Genomic DNA, 22,155 nt, shown 5'->3' on the forward strand with positions numbered 1-22,155 from the left:
CTAAACTGTTGGTTTATTTTCAAGTTGTTCACCCCCTGGACATTCAAAATGGACCGTTCCAGCCTCAGGTTTAGAAGAGTTCAAAGTTTCCTACAGAGGTGTACAAGTTAACTTACTCACCCCTACCCCTGAACATGAACACACTAAAATACCTGGTAGTCCATTATGACAGAGGAGTGGGGGGGGGGGGATTAATCTATTACAGTTCAGAATTCCATTGCCTTCTCTTGGACATTTACAAAATATGCATACAGATTCCTCTCCAATATCATGGGATGACAGACTGAGATAGGACAAGATAAAATGAGAGAAAAGTGAAATCAATGTAAAATGGAAGGGTTATATGGGAAGAGATGAATGAACCTGTTAAAAATAATCACATCAAAATGAAAATAAAATACAACCAAGATTGAAGATAGTTTGAGAGAACAGGACAGTGTTAGATTATTTTAATTGCCCAAAATAAAGTCGTGTAGTTTAATCAACTCAACATGTTACTTGATAATAAAATATACTGTCTGTAAAATTTCATATTATTGCTATTTTGACCGTAGTTGACAAAATAATTCAGAATCACATCACAAGGTACAAGGGCGATGGAAAACTAGTTAAACCTGTCTATCAAGACCACCTTATGGACAGAAAAAAATGTCTTAGTGAAGTGGTCTTTATATACAGGTCCAAAGGGTATGAATGAGAATGCAATGCACAACATTTTCTGTGTAACAACTTCTATTGGCAGTAATAAAAGTGTGAAAACAGGAAAGGAAATTATGAAATATGTAGATAACATATTTTCTCAGGGTTTTTTTCCCCATAAAGGGAGGATATTGTGAAAGTTAACAAACTATGTAAAATGTTTGGTCAATGGTGGGTTGTGATATTGACCGGTTTAATAGTACAAAGATAAAATGCATTTACAGTATGATGTCCTTAATATTTACTATTATATGGTAGTATGAATGTCATTCCTGATAGGTAACCCTGTATCAGAAAAAAAAAATGTTGTTCATGTTACAAAACATTTTGGATAAATCTGTACACATTAACAATTTTCCTGTACAAACATTCATATCTACAAAGAACAACAGATTATACCCAACTGTACAACACATTCCGAACATCATCATGACAGTTAAATACAGGTATCTATACACTGTACACCTTTAAACCCATGTAACGCTCATATGGATTCACACTCAATTGAATTCAAGTTTATCAATGAACAAATGTTTGATTTACAGTTCATTAAAAAAATAGGCCATTGTTCTGCAAATATAATAGTCAAACCTTTCTATAACGACCATCAAGATGTAATACATATATAAAACATGGTCTATATAGCCAAGTGGTCTTTATACACAGATTACATGTGTGGAAATTGATCATTTGGTACCCCAAGAATTGAGCAAGTGGTCTTTACATATGAGGTGGTCGCTAAAGACAGGTTTGACTGTAACTGAAAATGGAATTCTATCATGAATATGAATATGTCACAGTGAACACTGCACTATTTCTAAAAGTGCTAGAACAATGTTTATCAAATATCTTTATTACATTAGTTTATGAATTCCAATAGCATTTGTGTGTAAAGTATTGCTTTTAATCATATGTAAACAAGAAATTTGATTTGTTTATTTCAATTTATATGCAGAATTGATAAAAGAACAGGAATATTAATGCTTTGTTCTTTAATTAACTGAGTAAAGAGCAGAATTTAATTAATGCTCTATTCTGATTAAGCAGATTTTCTTCTCAATGAAAATTGTGTTGAAAACTGCTGATATTAATGCAACAAAATTCATCAATATCTTAGATTGAAATAGCACTGGTTCAAGTCAATGTCTTGAAGACTTCTTCTTCACTTCTATTCAGCAAAATATAATTTCTCATATTTAAATGAAATATACCTGGTATATTTTTTAAATACTGAAAATTGTTTCACTGGAAATTAATTTTTTTTGTATTAAATATGACTCTTGTTGCCTTTGTAACCCTTACTGAACTGTCAATTTTAATCGTACACATGCCCCAATGTTACAAAAGCCAATTCGTTTTGACATCAGGGAATTATAATCACATGGTCGCAGTTAAACTGAAACTTGTACGAAGATCAAAGTTCTCTAGAGTTTGATTACAAAAATGCTGATAATTTGAATGAGTCGTGTATATGTTTTCTGAATATTTCTGTCTTTTCCACCATTTTTCCCCTTAAATCACTTCATCAGATGAACATCCAATGTTGTATAACTGCGAGTTTGTGGCCCCTTATTAAAATCTAGTCCCACCGTCCTCATAAAAAGTAATCTGGTTGTGGTTTCTTGGATGGAATTCCTCTGGATTCCTGAAAATAGAAAACAAGACTTTCAGTTAGGCACTGGTTGACGCAACAGTCTTTAAATCACAAACAATGACAAGCTTGGATAATATCAGTTTGAGATCTTCCTCAACAGCAGAATGTGTATGAAACTCCAATCCAACAATTCTTTTCTTTTTTTGTCACAGAATTAATTTTCATTCTTAAACCACAAGACATTTTGAGCATTGCTTACATATTAAATATGCTTTTACTATATTTTTTTAAAACAATTAAAAACTTGCAGGTTATAATTAGAAATACAGAAAAATAGAACTTCATTATATGTTAGAAATACAGAATGTTTAAAGCTCCATATTCTATACAACATTTATGGATGAAGGACAAGCTGTTTGAAGATGTTCAATCATTCATGATTAACGATACATCCTTTAAAGTACAGAATATCTTTATATTATTTTAACAAAGGACATGAAAATTTATTCTTACTTGTGGTGCTGCTTCAAATATTGTGAAATCTCTTTGCAAATGTTCGTCTAATTCTAATATTGCTGCTACATTACCACACCTGAAAATGTAATTTCAAAACATTTATAATTTGTCAAAACTGTTCCAAAAGTAACAACATCCTATCATATATAAACAAAAACGTCTTTATATTACAAATTTTCTGCTATTTATAGCCTTCTTTACGGAAACACTTTTATTTTTATTACTTCTTTTTTTTTCTTTTTTTTTTTACTCTTTATTTTTTAAGTTGCTTTCTCTGTTTAGTTCAACTACCGAAATCAACCAAATCTAGAAAATAATCACAGAAGGAATATTCCTTAATCTCAGCAATACATTTGTAATGGAGACAGAGAATTTTTAATTTAATAAGAAGTTTCTTAAGTACCAGTAATAATGATAAAACTGACCACAATTTCTGGAAACAACCTATGTAAAAAAAATTCACATAAATCGTATAAAGGATTAACAACTTAAGTCTGCATTTCTTGGTGCTGGTTACCTGTGATTACTTGAGGACACACTTACCTATAACAATAATTAGGAGCTGACCATACGGTTAAAACTGTTTCGTTGAAATGCCACTTGTAACCCTCCATAACTAACTGATGAGCTCGACATATGAGGTCAATATCATTGGCAGCGTTGAATTGTGCTACGACATCGGATCCAAACAAATAACCAGCTCCCCTCGGGCTCACACCCCATCCTTGCATATCTGGTGAAAAAAGATTTATAAAAGATTGAAATACTTCCTGAGTTCTCTTCACTCATCTAGACGTGTTTTAGAGGTTATATATATTACCGGGTAAGAGATATTTTCTACAATATTGTTTATCTGCAATTAAATATTTCTATAATAGAGTATTTCATCTTTGTATATTACAGAGTTAGCTCCCTTGCTGGTAGGTATCCATTGTGATGTCATTATTTTCTGGGCGCAATTCACATCCTTTTCTCAGAATAATATGATGTTGCACTCGCAAACACTTGACGTCACAATCAGTACCTACCCACAAGGACAGATAACTCTGTAATATGCAAATACAGAATAATAGTAAATGTATTCTTGTTAGCAATAAGAAGATGAATTAACATGTAATAATTAACACATTCCTTACTAAAACTTCATAATGGAATGTTCTAGTCCAATATCTAGAATATTTTTAATGTATCATTAGGATTGAATAACTCTCAAATGATGTTCGAACTTTATTAATAATTAAAAAATGATACTGGTGACATCATTAATGAAGTTACAATTTTATATCCATGTTAGTTCAAGTGAACTAGTAAATGAGTCAACACACCCTAAATATCCGTAAATTAGTCCATCATTAATAGATGAAATGGGCTTTTTGGAGCCTAATCTTTAAGCAGAGTTATATTTTGATTATTTCATCAATTATTTGTGATAATTGCAATTATTTCAAAAGAAGTAATAATTTTAAAATCAATATCTGCTACTAAGGGAAGATAACTCTGTAGATCACCCTGCCATTACCAACCTTCTGGGTCAGACCATAGTAGGTCACACATCGGGCCGTCGTGAGGAACTTCCTGTTTCCTGTCGATTGATCGTATTTGGTCGAGGGTCTGAATTGATGGTGATAGGCCGCCGTGTACACAAAATATCTGTTACAAAGCATACATAGAATTAATACTAATCATTGTGATTAACATACCACCCTGATCATCTTCTATTAGTGGTAGATCAAATTTCTTTGAATATTGGAATGAAAAAAGTGATTTCATATAATCAAATTAATTGAAGCACTTCTTCAGTCATATCTATAGAACACAATTGCAATTAAACTTTTTACATGTGAACGACAGAACACTTGACAGACACGAGACACTTAGTAGTACAGTTGTCAATTGACAGTCATATTCTAGTTCAGTATGGTCATTATTTTTTCATAATTTTTTTTTTCTTCTTCCCAGAATGGAAGTAGGTATAAGATTGTTTTGAATTCCAAATATTGTATAGTCATATTGTAAATGAATTTTCTCTTAAATCTAAGATCACAATTTGGTCTAAATCTACTCACCTTTCCATCTATAATTGCAGATAAGCTAAGATAATCAAAGATTTCTGTGCAGTATCTCCACACTGTGATCGAGCCGTATTTCCTTAAACACTCATCATAGAATCCATACACTTGTGTGATTTGTCGACTCTCATGATTTCCACGGATTAATGTAATTCTGTCGGGATAACGCACCTAAAAACATAACATAGATTTTATACACCTAAAAACATAACATAGATTTTATACAATTTTACATGTTACCAATGTATACATGTAAGAGGTTATTTTCATGGACCAAAATGTTTCCAATTTTGACCTAAAACAATAAAACTTTTATTTAACAGGTTACAATTTTACAATTCAGATGTAAGAGCTAATACATGATTTATCCATATTATTATTTCATGGTTCAAATTTTCACAACCATATCGATGACCTGTCAAATAAGCATAAATATCCTCCCTGCTCAAGTTACCAACAGACAACTATACAGTATTCATAATGTATTTAATTAGGCTAAATAAGACTAAATATGACAGCATGCATTGGCTATTGAACCTTTTTTTTTACATACAATGATATGAAAAGAGACAACAAATCATTTCAGTACTTTCAATGGATATATGCAGCTTGAGGTATATCAAAATGATACTGTATACTCTGTCCAAGTCTAGCTTAGTCATTCTAATAAGTCTAACTTCATAAATCTAGCAGCTAGAGTTTCCAGGAGTTCCCCCAACACAGGTTTTCAACATCTCTGACGCAAAATCATTGCTGTGGTCTCATCAAATAAAGCTGTATAGGTTATCAATGTACCCGGGTATAAATAATCTAAAGTATTTTATTATTTTTTCTTTTAATTGAAATGGAAAATTTCAAATCATTAAGTACCGAGGCCCCTCTAAGTCATAACTGTGTGGAAAATCCTAAGGATTTTTGCGACCGATGTCAACGTAAAGACAGGGTATGATTATTCCCTTTAATCTTACCTTTAATGCTAGAAGTAAAAGAAATGTCTCTACACTGTAGAAGCCTCTGTCTACAAAATCGCCCATAAATAGGTAGTTTGTGTCCGGAACATCGCCACCAACTTTGAATAATTCGTTGAGGTCGTAGAACTGGCCGTGAATATCGCCACATACCTGAAACATCACCAAATGTCATGATTATATTCTTAATAGTGTATACACAAAGGAATTATTATGCATGATAATTGAGTTCATAAATATATTTTTACAAAAAATAATGATATTTCATTTTCTTGTCTAGAATCATACTTATTCCATAACACAGTATTCACTAGAAATAGTGCTCAACTTTCAATGCGTAATGTATAATTAATAATTTTTAACCAAAATCTGTCTTTTAATGTGAAAAAAACCATTCAGCGTGGCATCTTTAAAATTCCTTTTCGAATTTTAGTATACCTGGTATATATAGTCTTTAAATATAATGTTAAGAAAATTTTCACCAACCATCTTGATTATTACTTTATTCATAAGAAAACATCCTCACTGACAATTCACATTTTCTTAGTAATCAATCAAACATCATGCGTCTCTGCATTTTACACTGTGTATGCTATGATATGTGTCAACATACTGCCAGGCAATCAGTCAACAATGCAGTTTTTGAGTAAAAACCATAATGATTATTAGGTAATATACCAAATTGACCCAATAGTAAGCCAGAAACCAACTTATAAAGGAAATGAAAGGAAGAAAATCAGAATTATATATATTATATATTTATGTTTATATTTATGTTTTTTTTATATTTAAAAGATTTAAGTACAAGTAAGTGAACTAGTTCCCTGCTTAAGGTCTCGAAAAGAAGGAACACTTATAGATACAAATGAGGGCATGTCTTATTGGGTTGAATACAGTACTGCTACATATATAAGAATTTATTATATTTTTTGTATGGTCATCGTGGAATAAAAGTGGGTAAATATACTTACTGTGACAGGGGAGTCCACTCTCTGGACATTACTCTCCTCCACCAAGATCTCTCTGGCTTTAGCACATAGTGATTTCACTTCACTTTCTTTGATAATTTCGCATCGCCTAAGCTGCTCTATTTGCCTGTGTGACCAAAGATTGATACGTAATTGTTTAATAATTAATTTTTGAAAACATTTATAATTGTTTTTAATCTGTTTTTCATTAAAGGATATGGATATTAATTAAATTGTGTGTTGATACTGTACACATACATCTTTGATCAATTCTAATTCAGGTAATTATAATTAGCTACTCTATAGCTATTGGATTGATATAACAAAACATCATTTATAAAAACAGTACTTAAAATGGTTTCTCTGAAGGACATGAATAATTGTATATCTATACCACAATAACATACATCTTGATCAGTTCTGAAAGCTTTTATACTTTTGAAAATTAATTGCACAAAATGAACTAAATTATAACCCAGAATTATAGTAAATATGGAACAATTTACAAATTGTGTAAAGAAATGAGCTATTTATAAAGTCAATCAAATCAATTTAATGAGAGCATTTCACGTTAAATGTACCATTAATTTATATTATCTATATTATAACAATTGTCCTGTTCACCTGTAATAGATTGGTTAGTCAGTGACTGATGGGATGGTATATATGGGTCAGTAGACCTAGGTTTGACTGTTATCAGTTTAACATTTACATAAATGTGACTCACGGGTGAAAAGTGGGACACCAGTCTAAATATAGACAGAATGCTCAAAACAATAACAAGGTAGTGTTAAACGATTGGAGAATACTTCCGGACTAGCAATGATTTTTTTTCTGTATTTCGTTTTCATCATTTGCTGCTGCTTCAAAAAGTTTTTAAATTAAAATATATGTAATGTTGATCATGTTGTACTTGTACATATATATATATATATACACGTTAAATGATCTGAATAATTACCTGTCTAAATCACTTATTTCAGTCATACTAGAATTTTGATGTTGCAACGCCTGAAACAGAAAGAAAAATTTCATATAATCACCAACTTCTAAAATACATATATACGTTATAGGTAGTTTTGAAGAAGGTAAACTTGCAATTGAAACAAAGACTACAGGTATAAATTCATGTTAAGTTGAACTAAACCTGTAAAGTTCATGTGTAAATCCTATCAACAATGTAATAATGTCGTGTACATCTCATCATCCACACATGGTACAAAATAGTTAACCAATATGGGGTTACAAGTATTGAATAAAGCACCGACATGTACACTAGCAATTAATTTGGTGTAACAATCGATGACAACTATAATCATGTATAATATACATATAAATTTACAATGATATTGGCTGCATGTCCATGTTTTTAAACAAGGTTGATTGGTACAATATCCCAAGTTCATAATCATATTGTATTTTATATGTATACGCTTTAAACAATTAAAGATGCTCCATCGCTGACAAATGACAATTTTTCACGATCAAAAACACAAGCAGAATTTTCAGTATTTTTCTTCAGTAACAAAAGTTACTTACTTTACATGTTCACCATTACCACCATTGAAAAGTTTGAGCTTCTAATTTCACTTCAAGTTATAGTTACAAAAAATAATTAATTGCATCCCGAAAAAATTCCGTGGCACTATATCCTAATTAAGTACTGATTGCGCATGCACCAAAGGCAAAATGAATTATTTTATAATATTTTTTGTGTTAATTAGACATATATATATATACACGATTAAACACCAATTATTGTTAAAGTGATTAATATCATTTATGCTCTGTCGGCGGTGGAGCATCTTTAAAGTACATATATATACTGGTATGCATGTAGTATTGTGCATGAACTTCCTGATCGACAACAAGGAACACTTGTCGTAAATAGTTTAATCACATGAATATTAATTACGTCATTGGATCCCTAATAAATAAGTCATTAATCTAATTATAATAAATTTTATAGGTCTCTACTAAATTTAAATTATTTAAATAATATACATCTTGCAGACATCAAGTCTAAGTTAAATATATAGCCATTTCCAGTTTGACCAGAGATTTTTGATAAGTTATATAGACGCCTGTATGTGAAATACTGGGTAAATATAACTATAGAATATAAAAAACTTGTGGTTAAATCAAAGTACTGAAAGTACTGAGAGCTTAAGGCAAGTGAAGAAATTTAATTTGCAGGTATTCAGATGAGTAGACATAAAAAACAAGTGTTAGCTACCCAAAAAGCTAAGAAGGCTACCATACAGTATTGTTTATTAGGAAGCAATGATAGAAAAGCTTGACAAATTGTTCTTTTCACAGTTACCTAGGGTAGCTGCCATAGTTCTTATTCTCATTTTTGAATAATGATAATTCAAATGCTTTCACATTCAATGTAAAAGATTATCAACTTCATGATATTCATGAAAGGGCCACTAGGCTACCTTTCCGAAACAAAAAAAATTAAAAATCTTTTTATAACAATTATAATATAATAAATTGAAGTTTTGCCTTGTGGCGCAGAAATGGTCAACTAACCCATTGTAATTATGACGACGCCAGGAACATAATACAACCTGCGATATGAAACTTAACCTTTTATTTATTTCAATAAAGTTGTTCATAATGTGAAGAGGGCCTTTTCCTTATGCTAACAAGTTTTCCGTCAAATATACACTATACTGATATACATTTACATGTACTTGGACAAGTTGGTGAAATACATAGTATACAAGCATAACTTTTCGGTTAAAACTGTACTTTACTTTAGCGCATACAGATCCACAAATATCCCCTAAGTAAAGCCTAACTTTGTTTCAGCATCTCCCATGTACCGACAGTTTTTACAAGACGACAATTTTTACAAGTAGGTCATGGCCATCTAGCGTACAGTACCAGTTAGGCTATATCTAGATGCTCCACGTGCTCCCGGCAATGTTTCTATTCAGTACGTGTAGCGACGCCTTATGTGATTTCTGAGAATAATGTCCAACAACCAGAAAAAAACATTCAGACTTCTCTGGGTTTATCTAATGATAATTTGTTTGCAATGATTTCCCCACTGTTACCCCTTACACACATGAAATCTTCAACAACAAGTAACCAATTTTTTGTTGGCCCTGCAGGTAGGGCATTAGAATTGTACCTGCTGCCCTTATTGCATGATCGTAAAAGGTGACTAAATTTAGGATCTTATCTTTTCTATTCTTCCTAACTTACTTTATCTTTCCCAATGCCTCCATTGGCACCGCCTCACTTTTGGCCTTGAGATGAGCGTTCGCCCCTGTAAGGAAGGCTCTGGGTTCTGTCCCCTGGCCGAGACAGACCAAAGTCTATAAAAGTTGTAGTTTCCGCTCCTGCTTAGCGTTCAGCATAAGGGGAGTGGGACGACTGGTTTGCCCGTTGTCAGTATAATGTGACCGGGTGGGGTGTGTTGCTTGGTGTCTTCAGCGGCATGCTTCAGTGATATAGCACTATAAAAAGGGCAACAGTTCCACTATACAAGAAGACACAACATGAATTTACTGCAGTCTCCCAGGCCATAGCTGTTAATAGGACGTTAATTAATCAAACAAACAACACACGTAAATCATTTGGGAAAGCCAATCAAAGTGCAGTGATAGGGAAGGCCACGCGCCCTGCGCCATACGCGCATTTGTTGGATAAATGACGCATCAAAAAACATACTTAGACATTTTGATTGATCATCGGTAAGATATTATTGTTTTTGAGACGGACCCCGGTTTCTAAACACGATGACGTAAGGTCTTTTTTATTAGTTCCCCACCCGCTGATTTGTCAAATGTATACAGAGGTTATATGACATGTATTACAAACCACTAATGCATTGAAATATCGAGTTTTTATTATCGTTTTTTTAAGAAAATGTAACTATTTATCGTGTTCTGCCTTCGAGTGTAAGCGTTTTTCATCTAAATAAGCGACTTGTCACGTGACACTCAGCAATGGTACAAGCGGTCCGATGTAAACAAAGATGTCATAACGCAAAATCTGATACTGTTCAGGGAGTTCCCTGCGTTAGAACCTAGATGTAAATCTGATACTGTACTTGCTGGTCGAAATCATCTATGAGAGATAATTTCCATTCTTTTCACTCAACAGCTTGAAAGCGACAGAGACAATTTCTTTAGCATCCTCCCGATGTGGTCGATCACATTCACGTAACTTTATCTGAAGAACACCTGAACAACGCAACCACGTGCATTACGCTAGTAATCTTCAACATCCCTTCCGTATTTGGAGACAGAAACAGTAAAATTCTTAAGCGTTCATTTCGTTTTGTTTCTACATTAAATAAATTGGTCTTTGGGTCGGTATATGAACTACATACCACTTATGTTTCTGATTTTGTATTTGACAAACAATGACGCATGAAGTGAACTAGGTAACATGTCTGTGTATTTCTGCTAACATACATATAATCAATGTTTTGTTTTACAACAAGAAAAAAAAACAAGTAGTTAATATTACTTCTAATTTTGAAGCAGTTTCTGGTTAAATTATCAGTTAACAAATTCATCTGCTAGCATTATTTACTTATTTGCTGAATCAACAGTACACTGACTAATGAGTGACTAATAAAACATTGATGATACATGCTGATGTTAATTTTTGTTTTCGCCTCAATGTCCCTAGAAAATGTTGTTTTGGCGCATTGTCTGATCAAATGTCCCATCGAAATTTTATTTCAAGGGGACATAGTCGCATAGTAACAAATCTCCTTCCCTATCACTGAAGTGAACTGTGTTTAATTATGTTTATTCAAAAATACTTGAATAAAATAACATAGCATAACATAACAAAACATTATTTTTATTTTACTCTTTAATGATACATGTCCATCTGAACGTATGCTTTTTGATATGTTTTTACATACCGTAAATCTGTTCAATTGCAAATTTACTTGAAACCTGCAGTCCGCTAATTATGTCATGTTCATCATTAGATGTTTTGCAACACTACGGACAATTAGACAGAATTGTAACCCTAGATCTGACGACAAAGTTGTCTAGAGCTTTATATATCTGCCATTGCAGCTAGTTAATATATGCCCGGTATTATTTCACTGCTTCTTGATAATCTCAATTCTTCAACATTTTGAGTCTGCTGTGGATGGCTAGCAAATATTGGGTCCTGTTATTTTAGAATTTAACAAAATATGCAATAATTTCAATAAAAAGTTATAGAGTCCTCTAACATAAACTTAAAGAATTTTGTTAAGTTCAAGTCAGTTGTGGAGTCTTGTTTACAAGTAATTTGAGTTAATATATTAGCATCATTTTTAATCTTTTTATTTTTAATTTTTATCAATATTTTAAGCTCATGTTTCCAGTTTTTAAATCAGAGATAATAATTGTCTTAATAAAATCTAGCCTTATTAGTGATTACACTTGTCTCTTAAACTTCATATACACACATGTATATTATGTACAAATGTATTGTGTATGCATGATTGTGTAACAGGAGAGGAGAAAATGTAGCGGCCAGACCGGGATTCAAACCCGGGACCCTCAGAACACTAGCCGAGTGCTCTACCGACTGAGCTACCTGGTCTCCGATGATTGACCCAGTCCAATCCTGCTACACTCCTCCCTCCTTTCTCGAAGTCTTCACCCTCGAAGACATACGAGAATCTTCCAAATACCACCAACGTGGGTTATTTAGTTGGGCGCCAATTTTGTAACAGGAGAGGAGAAAATGTAGCGGCCAGACCGGGATTCAAATCCGGGACCCTCAGAACACTAGCCGAGTGCTCTACTGACTGAGCTACCTGGTCACCAATGATCGACCCAGGTCAATCCCGCTACAATTGTATCTCTATATTGATTAGCTACTGTTGTAGCAGAGTCAGTCAGAAGGTGATATCTTTTCCTCTACAACAGTAGCTATATATTAATTGATTACATCAATATGCTAATTCATTGTCATGTATGTTACACACTATACGAAATCCTACATACTGTTATGTTTTGTGATGTGACACTCCATTACCAGTACGGTATCAATATGGACAATTTGGCAAATTAAATCTGTTACACCTACTGAATTAAATGCATTAAATTGTATGTCATAAAATAATGCTAGCAGTTAATTTTTGTCAACTTCGAATTTGAAAAGGAAACTGCCCCAAAATATAAAGTAATGTTCTTGTTCTTGTAATAAAATAAAACATCTATATCACATACGTTAGCAGAAATACACAGAGACACGTAAGTTCACTTCATGTGTAATTTATTTACTGTAGACAGGTATAAGCAAAACGAAATGAACACTTACGATTTTTGCTGTTTCTGTGTCCAAATACGAATGGAATGTTGTAGGCCTTGATTATTGCCACACGGGTCGTGTTGGGGAAGTACCCGGGTACCCGTCAAAATACACGTAGGAACCATGTGTAGGCTTCCCGGCCGGGCATCCGTCAAAATACTGACGAAACATACTGATACTGAGTGTTAGATGTCTGTGTAAACGTAAAATTCAGTAACAAGAAGTACAAAATAGCACTCTTTTGTTCTATTTTACTCACAAAGGATGACACTTCATCTGCTAACGACATGTTCACAAGCAACATTGTTGCAATTCTTATTTCCCATGATCGGAGAAGTGATCATGAATGGCGCACATGTTTACTTTCACTATCGGTATGCTGTAGATGATAACACCAGAGGCTATCCGAATGAAGACTACGTCACTCTTTTGTACTTCCTGTTGCGCATGTGCGGTAAAACAACATCTGTCACGGACATTCTGGGCTATGTCAGCTTGTTACATTACGATTGTATGATGTTACCGATTGATATTAAATTGATATACCAATGCCATTTGCAGTATTGGAGAATAAATCTCTCACATTTCATTATGATTACATTGAAATTTGCTCCATCTGAAGATCGCCCCAAACAACATCGGTAAATTGTACCACTAAGCTAACTCACGAAGTTGATACGTTCACATAGGAATACGTTCACATACTGTAGGAATACATGTCGAGTATCTAGGTACGGATCGGATACTTAAATTCGGGTACACGAGGACAAAATTTAGTACCCATACCAACCCTACTTATACATACTTAAATCCTGTCAATTCCTTTATTTAGTGTTATCTAAACTAGAAGTTCATCATATATGCAAATGATTGGCGAGAATTTAGGTCATCGATCGCTATCATTCATGCAAATTATTCTCACTATTTTCCATTAATAGACAATGATATTATAGCTTTGGACACATTTTTGAAACTATAACACTTAAGGAAATACTACAGATTTTTTTCATGCAATCATAATTACACCATGACAGCATATTTGCTTTAGAAAGCGGATTTTTTGGACCTGAGGTGTAGTACTTTTTCACGCTAGGTGGTGTCGTAGTCGAAAAGGCATTTCCAGTATTTCCGGTATCGCAGGCAATGACAATACGCTGTAAGGCTATATAGCCTTAAGCGTAAAAACCTTAACTTTACAATGCACACAATAAAATAATGATTTAATACATGAATCAAGGTACATATGTACTTCCAGTACAACTTTTTCTGTCCTCATCAACAACTTTGAAATATGTACACTATGTATAATAATTAAGACAGTAGGTATATACTATACATACATTGCATATATATCTGTATATGATATACTTGTTAATATTACAAAAAAATTTTTAAGTAAAAACCCACGTTCAATCACATAAAGAATTACATACCTGGGTATAGGTATACGTTTCTGTTGTGGAGCTCGTGTATTAATGTGATAACCGGACAAAAACACCGGTATTTATATACACAGTTAGCCCCTGCGCAATGATTAATGTGTGTATGAGTTTATTTACAAGTGTATGACATCATCATTATACGTGAACACAACGTTTATCAGCACTAGTACTGTTCAATTATCTGTAAACAAATTTCATCATCACTTCAGTCTATATCATGCACTGCTTCTAAATCTGACACATTAATATTTATAATCAATAAATTCAAGTACCCATGTTCCTTTTTGTCTTCTATTACTTTTCAATATCTATCTGATGCTGTCACAGTCCATACAAATATAAATGTAGATTCCTATATGTATAATATGACTAAGATTTCAATATTGTCTTATATATTTATTACAAGTGTACCTATATACACATAACATCCTATCACTTTACAGAAAAATCATATATATACATGCTGGATGGTGAACAGAAAATTATCAACGTTAATTCTGGGCTCAGTAATTAATCACTATATGACTGAATATTGAAAATCAGTGTGTATAATTATAAAAGAGAGCTAATAATGCCATGATGCTTTTTTCTAAAGATCTTTTTTTTTTTAATTTTCAAATACTAGTCCTCCTGTGAGAGAATATATATATAAAATTCAAACAGTATATATGTGTCTCTTTCACAAATTTTCGGCCTCTTGGCCATCTTCAGGTAGAAACACAAGAAACGCTAGCTTTATAGGTGAAATACCCTTGTACCTTTTGATATGATGCCGTAGCAACAACAACAACATTAACATTGTTGCTTAAAGAAAGAGACATTTACATTGACAAACATTTGCATTTTAAAAAAAAGTTTTGGTATTAATTGCTATACATGTCCTATATAAATATACATAATAAACAGTCTGAAGAGCTCCCTTGAATGGGGCGAAAGCTCACTAGTCTGTCATTATTGTTTATATTTCTTGTTATACATGTATAAAAATGAGCTTTATATAAGATGCAAGGAATAAACTTCCTCAAGCTCATTTACAGTCTAATTTGAAATGTACTGGTAGTTAAAAAATTTCACTCGACAATATAATTTAACCAGCTAGGAAGTATCTCACAAATCGGAAATACTTTTACATCACAATATTTTAACCCAGTTGGAATTATATTGATCAGAGATGAAGTACAATTTCTAACTCGATATGCCTGCATGACACATGTTGCAGTGACAGCTGATATATATTAAATTGCATTTTTTATCTTTGTCTTCTCCACTTGACACCAGTAAGCTATTCCCTAATTAATTGCTAAACTTGTGGTGGCACAGCATCTTGTAGTAAAACTCAAATGATACATTGTAACAACTTTGGGTGGATACCGTTAAGAATGAAGCGGTATGATACCATGCCGGTATCAATGAAACGATACTATCATTTTCATCGATAGTGAAGATATATACTGGTTGTTTAACATACAAATTAATTGCTGAACTTGTGGTGGCACAGCATCTTTATATAGTAAAACTCAAATGATACATTGTACCAATTAGGGTTGGATACTGTACACTTAAGAATGAAGCGGTATGATACCATTACCATGCCAGTGTCAATGAAACGATACTGTTATTTTCAACGATAGTGAAGATATATACACAGCATCTTTATATAGCAAAACTCAAATGATACATTGTACCAATTAGGGTTGGATACTGTACTGTTAAGAATGAAGCGGTATGATACCATTACCATGCCAGTGTCAATGAAACGATACTGTTATTTTCAACGATAGTGAAGATATATACACAGCATCTTTATATAGCAAAACTCAAATGATACATTGTACCAATTAGGGTTGGATACTGTACTGTTAAGAATGAAGCGGTATGATACCATGCCAGTGTCAATGAAACGATACTGTTATTTTCAACGATAGTGAAGATATATACACAGCATCTTTATATAGCAAAACTCAAATGATACATTGTACCAATTAGGGTTGGATACTGTACTGTTAAGAATGAAGCGGTATGATACCATGCCGGTATCAATGAAACGATACTATCATTTTCAACGATAGTGAAGATATATACACAGCATCTTTATATAGCAAAACTCAAATGATACATTGTACCAATTAGGGTTGGATACTGTACTGTTAAGAATGAAGCGGTATGATACCATGCCAGTGTCAATGAAACGATACTGTTATTTTCAACGATAGTGAAGATATATACACAGCATCTTTATATAGCAAAACTCAAATGATACATTGTACCAATTAGGGTTGGATACTGTACTGTTAAGAATGAAGCGGTATGATACCATGCCAGTGTCAATGAAACGATACTGTTATTTTCAACGATAGTGAAGATATATACACAGCATCTTTATATAGCAAAACTCAAATGATACATTGTACCAATAAGGGTTGGACACTGTACTGTTAAGAATGAAGCGGTATGATACCATGCCAGTGTCAATGAAATGATACTGTTATTTTCAACGATAGTGAAGATATATACACAGCATCTTTATATAGCAAAACTCAAATGATACATTGTACCAATTAGGGTTGGATACTGTACTGTTAAGAATGAAGCGGTATGATACCATGCCATGGGCCAGTGTCAATGAAACGATACTGTTATTTTCAACGATAGTGAAGATATATACACAGCATCTTTATATAGCAAAACTCAAATGATACATTGTACCAATTAGGGTTGGATACTGTACTGTTAAGAATGAAGCGGTATGATACCATGCCGGTATCAATGAAACGATACTGCTATTATCAATGATAGTGAAGATATATACTGGTATACTGGTTGTTTACATACTACATATATATACTATAGATTTTATTTGATTTAACATTGCTAATGCACAGTTTGTTGTACAGACTTTCCATTATAAACTAATTTCAAGATTTATATAATATGATCTTACAAATATTGTGCCCACCTGTCTCCTTCATTTAGTCACTTTTACATGCTGAATTAAGAAAATCATGTGCTAACTGCAAATATACTGATGATAGTATCGATACTTCTTAAAACCGGTATCATATGTACAATACAGTATCGCTATCAAGTACATCAAGGACTGTCCTTCTCTATTCCTAAATAACTTATAAAATAACTTGAAGTGTTCCCTCTAAATTTAGTGTACTCATCGCACTGGATCAATCACAAGATAGCTAAATTGGAAGAGCATCAAAGCTAGCATTTGGAGGGCCCTGGTTAGTGTCTGACTGTTACATACATTTTCCACATTGTGGTGAGCTTGTTGTAGTGATCGAGAGATGGAGGGCTAATTGTAGTGATCGAGAGATGTAGGGCTAATTGTAGTGTTCGAGAGATGGAGGGCTATTTGGAGCGTTCGAGAGATGGAGGGCTTATTGTAGTGTTCGAGAGATGGAGGGCTTATTGTAGTGTTCGAGAGATGGAATGCTTAAGCTTGTTGAAGTGATCGAGAGATGGAGGGCTTAAGCTTGTTGAAGTGATCGAGATATGAAGGGCTTATGCTTGTTGAAGTGTTCAAGAGATGAAGGGCTCATTGTAGTGTTCTTGAGTTGGAGGGCTTATTGTAGTGTTCAGAGAGATGGAGGGCTTGTTGTAGTGTTCGAGAGATGGAGGGCTTGTTGTAATGATCGAGAGATGGAGGGCTTATAGAAGTGTTTGAAAGATGGAGGGCTTATTGTAGTGATCGAGATATGAAGGGCTTATTGTAGTGTTCGAGAGGTGGAAGACTTGTTGTAATGGAATAAATTAAATTTGGAAATGGAATCAATATGAAGATGATTGTCTTGGTTGATATTTGTTTGATTAAATGAACAGCCAGACGGGTCATGTACTCATGTAATGTAAGGACGGCCTCCCATATATGGTATGCGGCTTGTATGATTATATTGATTATGAAGTGTTTTGGGAATATAGTTGAACTCTTGTACTTTTAAGTGCTATATCACTGAAGCATGCCGACACACCTTGGCCATTCAGGGCTTGAACTCAACGGTAGCCCATTAGATCTTCCAACCTATAGACCGAAGACCTAGAGCTTCCAGAAGTAGAAGAGCTACAAATGAGTGCACAGAAGTTATATTCTGAAAGTACAAGAGGGCAATTTGATTTAGGCTCAAAAAACGAAAAGGAGACGGTGATGAAAAGAGGTGATAAAAGACATTAGCAAAAAAAGTATGAATCAAAACGTGAACAGAAATTTTAAACACGGTGAGAAAAGAATTTCCTCGTTTAGAATACCATTTGTGAACATAAAACACAGAATATTGCCAAAATGATTGAATCATGTTCACTGGTCCTGCAGATAATAAAATTGATTCGTTAAATTATAAATAAACAAACATCTTTGTATTTTTAAAGCCTTTTAATTTGGGCTAGTTGTTTTCTCTTGAACTAGCACGATTTGGGCTAGCGGAATTTACTATTTGGCTATAGCTAGCTAGTAAATTTTCTTGGGTGACTAGCCCAAGTGACCAGTGGTTTTAAAAATAAAGTTCTAGCCCTGCCACCCCGTCATATTATACAGACAACAGGCAAATCAGTTGTCCTGCTCCCTGTATGCTGAGCGCTAAACAGGAATGTTCTTTTGTGTCAAGTTCTTAGATTGAATTACCTCCCTTACAGCTTTTGTTTTTTGGACACTTCTGTCGTCACAGGAAGCAGAAGATTAATTAATTGGTACTATATTTATCTTAGAATAAAACCAATATAATAATACCATTCTTGTGAAGTAAGATTTACTAAAATTTGGCACTAATTTATGCTACATACATAGGATTTTCTTTTAAAAGAAAATATTGTTAATAATTTTGGAATACGTGTGTAATCTTTCTAAACACAAAACCGTTTAAAATTGCATTTGGTATGCCCTGCCATCAAAAGCAGGACAATATGTTCTTCACAATAAATGTCCACAGCCAGTAAACAAATAAGTGTAATAAAATTGGTCTAGTTCTTGGACCATCTGTAAGTTTAGATCTGGCCTGCTAGCTATATAGCTAGGCCTACAAGTATCAGAAATGAGGGTGCCGAGGACATTACCTTTAATTTGATTTGGCAATTTTGGAGTCTGTTCCTTATCCTTGTGGGACAATAGTTTTGTGGGTTACTTACATGAGCATGAAGTTGCTGATGTTTTGAATTGCCACCAAAGTTTACTACAAGGATATCGTGACAAAGTCACAAAGCAATAACTCTAGATCTTTACACTCGTTACTAAGCTTAATACTTTATTCTCATTTTAGAAATCGCAAATCAACTTTTGAATGTATGCAGAACGGTATCTCGGCTACATCTCGCTGCATCTCAGTTTCAAGCAGGTCGTGTGTTCCATTCATTCTAATTTCTAAAGAAGCAAGTGAAACACACTGGTTTCAACATTCAGATCCGTCATATTGTTCAACCTCTTAAACCTACGATATACAACACCAGTTTCATAACGTTTTCCTTGTTGGTCACAATGTCAAAGTTAGGATAAGACAAGAACACATCACTTTCAGAACCAGAGACCGGTTTACTTACCGAGTCGTTCTCCAAACCTCCTCGCATTCTCTGTTGTGCGTCAGAAATTGAAATCTCGCGCATTATCGAGATGAACGTTAGTTCGTGTTTCGTAATACAATTGTTGTTGTGTTTAATTTTGCTATAAACTATAAATTTCATTTTGTTCTTTTATATAAAGTATTGAACACTAATAGAAATAAAAATGTTCTTTAATTTAAAACTATTTCAAAATTATTTAAATACGATACTAATAAGAAATCAATAGACGGAAACGGAATCATCCGGATTCTACGTGGCCTAGCTGAGGTAAAGAAAAGAATTAAAAGTAATTTTTATATTATTTTTTTTAATAATCGTTTATTTATATGATTAGTTTTTTTACTTTGTCATTAATTGTATTTGCTTGACAAAAGAATGATAGAAATGTATCTAACAAATTAAAAAATATACATTAATAGATTATGTCGAGAACTTCAAATCTGATGAATATTTTATAAGACTTCAGAGGACAATGTGGCTCAAAAAATCAAATAAAAAAAAAATGCACATAGATTCATAGATAGGCATATAATAAAACATGAAAACATCAAAGTTCAATTACGGGGGATCATGTGCATCATCTTAAGAAGATTGATACATCCTGATTATCAAACATTTACAAAATCAAAGAAATTCGTATTTAGAACATTGTCCAGTGGCTTGGTCCTCTAGATAAAAAAAAATGTCAAGCAAAGCTTATTGATAATGTACAAAGAAGGGGGACAAATTCGCAAAATTTTTTTTAATGATAAAATAAAAAAGAAAGTCTCATTATCGCCTAGACATGATTAGGATACAGTAGAGATTGTTTTAAGTTTAGTATTAGATAGATCGTCAGCAGCATGTCGGGTATGTATATTTTTTTCTTCAGTAGAGTAGTCGTATTTTTGCACTTATGTATTTGGTGATTTTTTTCTGTTACTCTGACACATATATACCCAGATATTTAGATCTACTATCTAAATCTCTGATATATCCAAACTGGAAAAATAAATTCCTTTGCAATTATTTTGAGGTTAATATTTTACACGGGGATCTGGCACGAATTTCAACAATCAAAAGTATTCATATACATGTATATGTATATATTATATTTATATAGCAAATAACATACAATACATGTATATACTAAACTTCCACAGGGCACTGACACGAAATTCTAATCAATAGGATTTAGATTAAAGTGATCCTTGATGTACACAAAATGTACACATGTACTTGGTAACTGTGTAAATACTATTGGTTAGAAATTCTGCCAGGTCCCTGTGCAATTTTAGAACTGTATGTTGATGAAATAGGTGGACTTCTTACATTGTGTTATATAAATCTCTGCTATTACTAACTAACAGTATTTTAAAGGAAAAGTTTTGCGTGTATCCATGTCTCAGTCAAAATTCGAAATTTTATGCATTAAAACATCTAGTCTACGCGTAATTTCATCAGAAATATATATTAATATATATGTTTCTGATTTCATGCATTAATTTTTTTTAATTTGAAATTGACATATGAATTGCAAAAGTTATTAGCGATTCATAAAAATATGATGTACCGTATATAACAAATGCATTGTATAGTACACTCAAGGATTTATAGGTCCTGGAGTACACTGCATATAAAATTTTAACTAATGTTTTCGGCGTCTATGCCCCGAAACGTTATATTTAGCGTCACGGTACGTAAAACTCTTCAATTCTTTCGGCGTCTCTCAACACTTAATAATCTGTATCAGTAATTCTTTAAAACTTCCGTTTTAAGTTCTGTAGCTATTATTTTAGTATACATGCATAAAGGTCTTTATATGATCTATGAACATCCTGATAGGATCAATTAGATAAAGAGCGATCTCAAGTGAGGTGCATAAAGATCTGCGTGTATGGTAATATTAATACTGCACAGTAAAGTTTATAAATATGAGCAATTTTTGAGGTTTAATAAGAAAATTCAAGTCTCAACACTGTTGAGGATTTTTTTTTTTATTTATCTATTCTTTTCGATAAAGTATAATTGTTATCTAAAAAACTAATTACTATTCAAGTAAAAAGATTTTTTTTGTAA

At 33.0% G+C, this 22,155-nt stretch overlaps 1 protein-coding gene across 3 annotated transcripts; it reads right to left on the bottom strand.

The window, feature by feature from the left end:
* Nucleotides 1–179: 179 nt before the first annotated feature.
* On the bottom strand, nt 180–20,149 carry LOC138331700 (serine/threonine-protein phosphatase 4 catalytic subunit). 3 transcript variants are annotated; one of them, XM_069279443.1, is made up of 9 exons: nt 20,077–20,149; nt 7,776–7,825; nt 6,818–6,941; nt 5,847–5,999; nt 4,876–5,049; nt 4,333–4,459; nt 3,353–3,542; nt 2,807–2,885; nt 180–2,344 (listed from the first exon to the last, which is right to left on the bottom strand). In XM_069279443.1, exons 1-9 carry the CDS (start codon nt 20,137–20,139, stop codon nt 2,294–2,296), a joined length of 1,011 nt encoding a protein of 336 aa, XP_069135544.1. In that variant the 5' UTR covers nt 20,140–20,149; the 3' UTR covers nt 180–2,293. The 3 variants fall into 3 exon arrangements, with proteins under 3 accessions (XP_069135544.1, XP_069135545.1, XP_069135546.1); XM_069279444.1 differs by lacking the exon at nt 20,077–20,149 and adding an exon at nt 18,522–18,545; XM_069279445.1 differs by lacking the exon at nt 20,077–20,149 and adding an exon at nt 14,533–14,617.
* Nucleotides 20,150–22,155: the final 2,006 nt, after the last annotated feature.

The sequence above is a fragment of the Argopecten irradians genome, chromosome 9, assembly GCF_041381155.1.
Source record: "Argopecten irradians isolate NY chromosome 9, Ai_NY, whole genome shotgun sequence".
Lineage (NCBI taxonomy): Eukaryota > Metazoa > Mollusca > Bivalvia > Pectinida > Pectinidae > Argopecten > Argopecten irradians.